Here is a 10647-nt window from a genome sequence, read left to right as displayed (position 1 = left end):
AGCAAACAGCAAAATGTTAAAGCAATTTGACATGCATATTTTCAGCAAAAATCTCAAAAATCGCATCGCAAGCATTCTGGAAAAGTGGAAAGTCTGTCTGGCTTACTGAGTCTAAACTATAAACAAACAGAGAATGTTCGTAATATCGACAACTCGTGAGCATAACTTATAAAGAAAAGAGATAAAATGTGTACAGCGCTAGTCTGTTCACATTCATTGAGCTAGGTATGTTTCACCTTTAAGGCAATGATTGTGGTTTTCTATTTTCCCAATGATACAAAGCAAATATTTTACCAGACCATATCGATATCATGAACACTCGTAGTGATAAAAAGGGAACGATAGGTTTATACAAACGGTCTGCAGCGTTATGCATATCGCTGCACGGCGCGGCATCGATGTTGTAGCACTCAGATACCCGTTGACTGCAACCTGGCGCTGGCGGCACGCACTCGGATACCGTGACGAGGCGTTACGTCTGGCAGTGACGTGCAGAAGGCCTCGTACTAGCGAAGAGCGTCGAAACCCGTAGCGATGTACTCGGCGTCGTGCCACAGCACAACAAAGCCTCGCGCTCCGGAGAGCGCTGAAGCTCGCAAAGACATTCGTGGCATCCCGCCACGGCACGACAGCAAGGCTTCACGCCCGCGGAGAGCAGTGAAGCTCACGGCGACGTGCTGTGCAGCACCAGAGCCTGGCTAGGCTCCGCAATACGGCACCGACACGGATCGCGTCTGGCTGCTCCCATGCATCAGCACCACCGAAGTTAGTAACGGCTACCGGAACCGTACCCGCACGTGACATTTCTTCAAACGTGAAAACACTGTAAAAGCTTTTCCAAACAATTAGTGGTTGAGAGAGTCCGCAAAGGACGTCCTCTTTAGTTTTACTACGTCTGCTAGATATCAGACGGTATTGTAAGTATCTCTGCTCAGTGTTAACAGAACAATGAAAAATTTAGTCGAAAATTTTAGAACATATCAAAATCATCAAAATTTAGATACTTCTTCAAATTTATAAAATCAGAGATGGTATCGAACGAAATAGGCCTTCAATCCCGCTTCTGATCTTATAAAATGAACAAAAAGGGCAATTTGGAATAATATAATCGTAGGAAAATATCGAAATTGTAGAGCTTGAGATATCAACAATTAATTAATGATTGTTTGACGTGATGTATCCATGACAATCGAAAGATGACAGCTATCTTCATAAGTCTCGTTGCACTTCTAAGGAGGTTCTTCATAACAGTATATATATATAGATTTTCCTTATTTGTTGGAAAATAGATAGGTAGGCACTCTAACGTCGCTATCACTAAAAGCTATTGAAGTATTCATTCATACAAATTGAAACAGTGTTTTCAACAACGTGGTTTTCTCTACTTCGTACAGACTAACTACAGGCAGAGCGAACTCGATCATAATATTATAAAATTTAGAGCGGCGATTAGAAGCTTCTATTCAGGAGGTGGGGGTTCGATCCCGGGCACGCACCCCTAACTTTTTGGAGCTAATTACTAAGAAAATAGCTATAACGGTGAAGGAAAACATCTTGGGGACACCTGCATACCTGAGAGTTCCTCATAATGTTCGCAAAGGTATGTGAAGTCTGCCATCCGCGCTGGGCCAGCATGGCAGACTATGGTCTAAAACCCTTCTCATTCTGAGAGGCGAAATCGATCTCCTGAGGATGCTCCGGTGTCGGGGCGAAACGCGCGTCGAGTGGTGTTGGAATTTGTGTGGTGCTGCGTACCATATAGGTAGATTTCGTTGGTTTGGCGGATTATAGCAAATTAAACTTTTGGTTCCTTGTATATCATGGACTCCCGCAAAATAAAGCCTGCTTCTATAATACATTCATACAAATCGGTTAAGCGGATCTTAAGCGGATGGTTTTTTTAGGAATCCCGTGGGAACTCTTTGGTTTTCCGGGATAAAAAGTAGATTATGTCCGTCCCCGGGATATAAGCTAACCCTGTACCAAATTTCGTCAGAATCGGTTAAACTGTTGGGCCGTGAAAAGGTAGCAGACAGACAGACACACTTTCGCATTTATAATTTTAGTATGGATGTACTAAGGACCTTCTTACATTATCTACGGAATCCTGTTATTAATTTATTCAAGAAAATAAATTAACACGTTATTATGATAAGTATTACTTAGTAAGTGTAAATTTAAATTATTATCGTCTTATGCCTACTTCTAAAGGTCAAAGTCAAACTCAAAAGGGAAAAAGGAACCCTTAAAGGATCACTTCGTTGTCTGTATGTCTGTCCGTCTGTCGTGTCTGTCAAGAAAGCCTATAGGGTACTTCCCGTTGACCTAGGGCCATGTTTGACCCATGTTTGGCATGTAGGTACGTCTTACAGCACAAGTAAAGGAAAATATCCGAAAACCGTGAATTCGTGGTTATACCTACTTACCTACATCAAAAAAATTATGTTCATGAACAAATAATAGTAGGTATTTTTAATTTTCAAAGTAAGATAACACTGTCAAGTATACCAAGTTGGGTATCATATGAAAGGGGTTTACCTGTAAAGACCTGTACCTACATTCTAAAACAGATTTTTATTTATTTTTATGCATAATAGTTTTTGATTTAATATCGCCCAAAATGTAGAAAAAATACCCGATGGGGTATATTTGGGTTAGGATTAGTAATGCCATGTGTGGTATCCTAATTTCGGTGCATGAGTATGATCACTTGGCCGGTTTTATTTACTCTTTACATAATATTAAAAGTACTTATTATTATTAAATTATTATTATTTATGTACTCGTTATTCAGTAAATGCTCTGTGCTCTACCAAAGGACTTGATAAAACCCATGACAAACTTTTGTCACAAAACAATACATTATCTAACAAAATGACAGAGAAATTATTTCAATGAACCTCACTTCATTACCATGTTGACGATTCCGACGGAAACAGCCATTTAATCTGCTACCAAAGCTTTTACTTTATTCAATAAGTACTAAGATATTACATTCTTCTGAAAAAAAGTAAAATTAAAAACCGAGTAAAATATTTATCCATGATAATTAAAAAATTAAGTACCTAACACAGTGAGGTAACACCTCCCCGACAAATGTATTAGTGCGCTTTTAATATTAAGCAGACCGAATAATAAAATATTTAAAAAAAAAAAAACGATTTTTTTTTGGATTTTTAAATCTTTCTTACTTGTGAAGATGAATTTGCCTAATAACATAAATCAAATCGGAAAGAAGTGTGATTTTGAAACTGCATTAAATGTAACTGGTAAGTTTTTATAACATATCCCTGAAGCTTAAATAATATGGTGCCCCGTGATCCACGTGGTTTTTAAAAACCTTTGATTTTTTTGTTTATTTCGGAAAAAAATTATAATGGACACAAAGTGACAGAAAGAAAATAAAACTTTTCCCGTGGAACTTTTAAAAAACTAAACCCACATGTAAGGAAAATGGTCTGAGGAAACCTTCATACCGAAGAGTTCTTCAGAATGTTCTCAAAAGTGTGTGAAGTCCTTACTTGACCAGTGCGGTAAGCCCGTTTCATTGTGAGAGGAGACCCATTCTCAGTAGTGTATTGAGATGATGATGAAACCCACGTGATCGAATTCACGGGCATCAGCGAGTAAGCCATCTGGTATAATTAGAGGGAGTCTACGATTACTACGATAGAGAACACCGAAATGCAAAATCTCAATTTCTAGATCCAGCCATGTAAGCAGTCGATACCTTATGATTTTGACTTAGACTAGGTAATAACATCCCTAACACTTACAGGGTTTGGTAAATACAACTTGGCGCAACTGGTAATATGCTGTCTTTTGATCCTGGCGATGTACATCGACATCTTCGGCTTCTCCGTGGCGCTGCCCAGCGTAGCGTGCGACATGCAGCTCAACACTGCCCAACAGGGCCTGCTCTCTGCTGTGCCGCTAATTGGTGAGTGCTGATCAACGGCTCCAAGTACAGATCCAAGTCATGGTCGAGTTGCTAATTATGGGTCTCATAAGAAAGCTCAGAGTCACTTAGCCGGCAATGGAGAGAGCTGTGTCTGCAGTTTCTTTACGTGATCCAATGAGAAATACAAAGATCCTCAGAGGAATCAGAGTAACCAACATAGCTCAACGAGTCCCGAAGCTGAAGTGGCAATGGGTGGGTACATAATTCAAAGAACTAATAGATGTTGAGAGTGACACACATGACGAAAGGTGTTAGAATGGCGACTTCGCACTGGAAAGTGCAACTGGAAGGACGACATCAAACAAAACCGCTGAATACAGGCAGTGACAGACTGTTGCATATGAAGTCTATCTATGCCGGTAGATGTCTATAGGTTGACGAAGACCTTGATCACCTCCATCGATCATTCACCAGACCATTTTGTGCCACATCTCTAGAAAACTGAAAAACTTTGATATGAAATGAAATTCTCTTCCAGGTGTGATGATATCTTCGTACGCCTGGGGCCTCTGCGCTGACACGCTGGGAAGACGGACAACTCTGCTGTTCGCGATGCCAGCAGGAATGCTTCTGAACCTGGGAGCCAGTCTTGCGCCGAACTACGCCGCTTTAGCTGCACTGAAGTTCTTCTCAGCAGGCTTGTAAGTATAGTTTGAAAATACTGTAAGTGAGAACCTCCCTAGACCCGCAGTAGTGTGCACTTCGAGTTCTAAGACTGATGCACATTCAAACATACTCATTACTCATACAATCACACTCACACATACACGCGTTACACACACACACACATTCACACGTTTAGTACGTTTTGCCTTCATCAGCCAATGCCGCTGGCTTTGTTCTCCTGGGGGAAAGTGTGCTGGACAGGTTTCGGGGACGATTCATGTTCTTCGTGGTCTGTGCCACCATGTGTGTGTACTGAACGTACGTGCAGTACACACACACATATACACATTTTCATGAATGCCATATTATGAAGTGAGGAATGATTGCAGCACCTCATCAGCGAACGCCGCTGGGTTTGTTCTCCTGGGGGAGAGTGTTCCGAACAGGTTCCGGGGACGATTCATGTTCCTCATGGCCAGCGCAACCATGTACGTGCAGCTCGTCATTTGTGGTAAGTTACAATAGTAAATAAACTGAGGAATTGTGTCGGCACCCTTTGTTCTCTTGGGGGAAAGTGTGATTCCAAATGATTCTAGATGATTCCCACAACTTTGTCCGCGTGGAGTTAAGTTTCTTACAAATCCCGTGGGAATTCTTTGATTCCGAAAAGATTCTTTATCGATTAAAAGAAAAATCTACACGAATCGGTACAGAAATCTCTAAGATGTCGTAGTACATAATGTAGAAAAACACAACTCCTCCTTTACTCCTTCGTTAATCATCTATTTGTCTGTGAAAATCCCGTCAAAATAGGTTCAGCTTCTAAAGATTAGCCCGTTCAAACAGACAGATACACAAACAGACCGATAATAATTTTTTTTTAAACATGTGATGCAGTTATGGTACTATGCAAGTGATGAAAGCAGTGCTCAAAAAATGAGAGCAGTAGATTATAAACATATAGAGAGAGACATAATTTTCCTTCACAGTGATCGCGTTACCAATCACCAGCACATCTTTCACCATCGACGTCTCCTGGCTGGGTCTCACCTACCGACCGTGGCGGCTACTCCTCCAAGTCATCTGCATACCGGGTATCATCGGAGCCATTGGCATGTTCTTCTTAAAGGAAAGCCCTAAGTTTCTCTTGAGCAAGGGAAAGGAGGAAGATGCTATTGATGTTCTGAAAGTCATTTATGTGTGGAATCGAGGATTGGATAGAGATACGTACCCGGTAAGTATCTTTGGAGCTTTGAAGTATCCTATTCGGGTTATATGCATAAGGACTACATTTTTCACTGAAAATATTTCAATAAAACATATAGAGCTAGCTAATCTAATTATTCTTAACTTTAATATCCAATGATCTTTAGGTAAAATCAATATTCCTAGAAGAGACATCGATGGCAGACAACGGGCACGTGTCGTTTCTGCGCAAGATATGGAATCAAACGGCACCACTCTTCCAGCCGCCGCTGCTTAAGAACTCCCTCAAACTCTACTACATCTTACTCTGCGCTTATATGACGTAAGTTCAATATTTTTTTCATCCTACTAAAAAAAAATATTCGATGAACAGTTATCCATTGACTGCAATCGCACCTGATGACGATGCAGTCTTTTAAGATGAATGCCAGCTAACTTGGAAATGGTACGGTAGTTTGAACCCGGTATTGGTTCCTATGCGGCGTCTTAGTCAACCAATGGATATCCACAATTGGAATTGGATGTCTCTTGAAGGAGTTTCACACGCCGCGGTATTGTACCGCCTGAATACAGCTACTCCCCGAAAATCTCTTGATGTCACTGTCCACCGTCCACCTAGTGGAAAATCTTCTAACACTGTGACGTGGCAACGTGTGGAGACCCCTGCAGGCGATTTATATCCAGCGTGGGCTTCTGTCGGTTGACAATGGTGGTGATGGTGATTTTTAAAATCAGCCCTTGGATTTTCAGATCCACCGGTTACACTATGTGGGTGCCAACAATGACGAACGCATATTTCGATGGTGAGGACAGAACTGGTAAAGTGTTCTGCGAGGTGGCCAGTACAGCTGCTACGTCGACGTCCAACGACACGGTACGAAACGATACCTACTTTATTAGTGCCCAGGCAATCAGGATTTATATGACGCTCTGACATATGAATTATGAACAGACATTTAATGGAAACTCACCCAAGTAGACTCAAGTCATTAATTGGTATTGCTCAGTTCCATTATGTAATTAGATAGATAATAATTCTTAATGAGATTATACCTGAAGTAATAAGATAGTGCTATCTACTCGAGTTAAAGAGGTAGAAGCATTATGGCATAGTAGCTATTGCCCGCGACTTCGTTCGCGTGGATGTAGGTTTTTTAAAATTCCCGTGGGAATAAAAGTATCCTATGATACGTCGGGATAAAAAGTAGCCTATGTGCTAATCCAGGGTATAATCTATCTCCATTCTAAATTTCAGCCCAATCCGTCCAGTACCTAGTTTTTGAGTGAAGGAGTAACAAACATACACACACACACACACACACACACATACAAACTTTCTCCTTTATAATATTAGTGTGAAGTGTGATCATTGTAAATTGAATATGCACTTGAAAAGAGCAACCGCCGAGTTTCTTGCTGGTTCTTCTCAGTAGGAACGGCATGCAACCAGTGGTAGATTTTTTTGACGATTCAAATGCACTTGTAAAAGTTTAATTGAATAAAAACATTTTGATTTGAATTTGAATTAGTAAATACTTAGTCCTCTACTTTAAAAATCCCTTATATTATCTACTTTACGTGGTAGAAGTAATTCATTGAATGTTTAAACACATCTTAGCATAGAAGGGTGAAAAAAGCCCCGCTCTCAGTAGTGGGACGGCGATGGGTTAAGATGGACTTAATCGAAAAAATTACGTTTATTTTACAACTCTGACAATGTCTTATTCAAACTTGAACAGCTCGTCTAATTTTGCTGTAAAACTAAACTTTATTTCACAGTAGTTGTGTACACCAAATGTGTTAGGTGTCGGTGACCCGACCTTGAAGTTTTCGCCCATTAGAAAAATCGCCCAACGCGTCGAAAGAAATTTTCTCTTCAAAAATTCCTTCTTTTACAGTCCACAACTGACTGCGACAGCGTCATTAAGCCGATGACTCTCTACGCGGTCATGTGCTACTCTGGCATTTCTGGCACCCTGAATATCATGTTAACCTTCATTGTTGGACCCCTGGGCAAGAGAAGAACCACTATCCTAGTGTTCGCGATCGCCATCGTCAGTGGAATAGTTCTGCTGTTCATCAGGATACCACTCATGAGCATTGCACTGTTCTACTTCTTCCTCTACGTGGCGCTCATTTTGGGAAATGTTAACACTTATTTGGTGGAGCTGAATCCTACGTATTTGAGGTAAGTTGCACCTACTAACATCGGTCATGTCATGTAGCACACGGTCGTAGTCGTACATTATTGTCAATAAACACAAGTGTTAATTAAAAATTTAGGTATAACACCCTCGACAAGTGAAGGTTACCGTAACTAGAAAAGAGCTGATAACTTTCAAACGGCTGAACCGATTTTCTTGGATTATAGCTAAGAACACTCTCGATCAGGCCACCTTTCAAACCAAAAAAACTAAATTTAAATCGGTTCATTAGTTTAGGAGCTACGATGCCACAAACAGATACACAGATACACATGTCAAATTTAGAACACCCTTCTTTTTGGGTCAGGGGTTAAAAAGAATAGCGGTCGCGAAGCAGCAAGTGCAATATAATATGTGGGACGACCTCCAACCCGTTGAACTGACGACCTTAAAGAGGTAGCGGGAAGTGGGTGGATGAGGAAGGCGGAGGAGTATGTGTGGTGGCGCACTCTCGGGAAGGCCTATGTCTAACAGTGGAGTGTGAACGTAAACAGGTGGTCGATCGCGGAAAACTGCATCAATCATTATTACAAACGCAATTGTTGTGATTAGCTAAAATGGTCTTCTTGTTGCAACAATGCATTCATTGTAGCCAATAGTGAGCAAGCGTCAACCAATCAGAGGTGATTGCGATCGTGTCATTGTAGCTGCCATTTCACCGTAATTGACCTACAGGCTGCTTGATTGATGACACTTTGTTTCGCAGAGGCATGGCTACGTGTCTGTCGGTGGTGGTGGCGCGCGGCTTCGGGTTCTTCAGCGTGCAGCTCATCGCGAGCCTGCTGGCCGACCACTGCACGCCCATGATCGCCGGGTACATCGTGCTTATTGCATGTGAGTTTTTTTGAATGAATGAATGAATGGTTGAATATACTTTTACTGTGCACCACCAAATTAATACAGAAAAACACATAGTTAGTTACAAAGCAAAACAATATTATTATTGTGTACTTCGTAATGTTCGTAGTCCTCATTATTATTGCTAGTTGAGTATTTCCATTTATGACATAACTAGCTTATGCCCGCGTCTTCGTATGCGGACACGGATTTGAAATCCCTATTTTATCCTCTTAGGGGTTGAATTTTCAAAAATCCTTTCTTAACGGATGTCTACGTTATTGTTTTGAATTTAGAGCTGTGCGTTAGTAGATCAGTCAGTTAGTTTTTCCTTTTATACATATAATATTTAGGTAGCGAAGAGATTCTTAAAATCTTCACAGAGATTATTGCAATTTGAATTATAATTAAAAAATAAATAAATTAGTGTACCTACAAGACTGTATACAGGCACATTCACTCTGAAGAGTCGAATGCAGTTAGTTCTTTTATTGACCTTGGTAGTATTTTATTTAAAAAAACGTTTTTATTATTCTGTTTCAGCTGGACTCTTCGTATCGTTCTTCTTGCCGCCAGACAAACCGACATCCAACAAAGAAAACATTGAAAGCACCAAATTATAATATTAACTAAATGGTTTAGGTAAAATAATAGATAATTCGTGTGGATACTAACTTTTTGTAAAGATTAAATTTTATGAAATGACGTTACCTATTTTTGAATTTATTACCTAATCCATGCCTAATCCCTAGTCAGTCTTAGTCACTCATATCCGCTATTTCGATAAGTAATACGAAACTATTTAACAAATGAATAGCATCCTAATCTGAAGTCGGGGGTTCGATCCATGGCACGTACCTTTAACTTTTCGGAGTTATGTGCGTTTTACCTAACTAAACTGTTTGCTTTAAGGGTGAAAGAAAACATCTCGAGGAAACCTGCATGCCTGAGATTTCTCCATAATCTTCTCAAAGGTATGTGAAGTCCGCACAATCCGCACTTGGTCAGCGTGGTAGACTATGGCCAGAACCCTTTCCACTCTGAGACCCGTCCTCTGTTATCATTATAACCGCCCGCCGATGCGTTGATCATGGTGATGATAATGATGATATATCAGCATACAGAGGAAGATGTGACGTCTAGTGTGTAGCTCTGTGTAGGTCTTTCTATTTTGCAATATTTTTCTTCTAGATGATTATTGATTGAACGTCATTGATTTTTAAAATTAAAATATTAGCTTCCCCTTAACTTTTATGCATTACCCAATCCCATGTGAATGCCCACACTTATAATACTTATCATAATTTTTTACAATAGCAACATTTTAAAAGCCAGACGAGAAGAAAAAAAAAACATTTTAAAATGTCACATCACAGTTCACACCAGTGTTTTCACTTTTAAGGATTTCGCCGTATTCATGGCGAAATGACTAATATTAAGTGAGGCTTAGGGCTTTTTACGTTGACAGGGATTTAGGATAATTAGGAGTGAAAACATCCCTCTGGTGTTAAGCTTATTTTTTACATACATATAATATACGGTATTTTGCATTTTGTTAGACTTATCAAAAAGTAGAAGGACCAAAAGCTTTCCCTTTAAGTAGGTAGGAAGGTAGGTAGGTAAGTAGGTTGGTTAATTAAAAAGTATTTCAGTCTGCGGCGCGGAGTAATAGCGTACCTTATTAATCACCAAACATCATATAACTATTCATATGAGACAGTGTTATTAAAATTGGAAATCAAAAGAAAATAACGAGCAAACACCTTCTTCGTTACTTGACACTCGAGATTTACGACCGTGAAATGTCACCTATTAAAGAATATTTGACATAAT

At 40.0% G+C, this 10647-nt stretch overlaps 1 protein-coding gene across 2 annotated transcripts; it reads left to right on the top strand.

The window, feature by feature from the left end:
• The first annotated feature begins 2888 nt into the window (after nt 1-2888).
• Nucleotides 2889-9519, top strand: LOC123868744 (synaptic vesicle glycoprotein 2B-like). 2 transcript variants are annotated; one of them, XM_045911337.1, is made up of 10 exons: nt 2889-3269; nt 3779-3940; nt 4440-4602; nt 4957-5078; nt 5557-5801; nt 5941-6095; nt 6524-6647; nt 7672-7961; nt 8684-8811; nt 9358-9519. In XM_045911337.1, the coding sequence occupies exons 1-10, from the start codon at nt 3200-3202 to the stop codon at nt 9435-9437; spliced, it is 1539 nt and encodes a 512-aa protein (XP_045767293.1). In that variant the 5' UTR covers nt 2889-3199; the 3' UTR covers nt 9438-9519. The 2 variants fall into 2 exon arrangements, with proteins under 2 accessions (XP_045767293.1, XP_045767294.1); XM_045911338.1 differs by having other exon boundaries at nt 8684-8825.
• Nucleotides 9520-10647: the final 1128 nt, after the last annotated feature.

This window comes from Maniola jurtina, chromosome 10 (genome assembly GCF_905333055.1).
Source record: "Maniola jurtina chromosome 10, ilManJurt1.1, whole genome shotgun sequence".
Lineage (NCBI taxonomy): Eukaryota > Metazoa > Arthropoda > Insecta > Lepidoptera > Nymphalidae > Maniola > Maniola jurtina.
The sequence above is the reverse complement of the archived record's forward strand: the minus strand, read 5'-3'. Positions and strand labels throughout refer to the sequence as shown.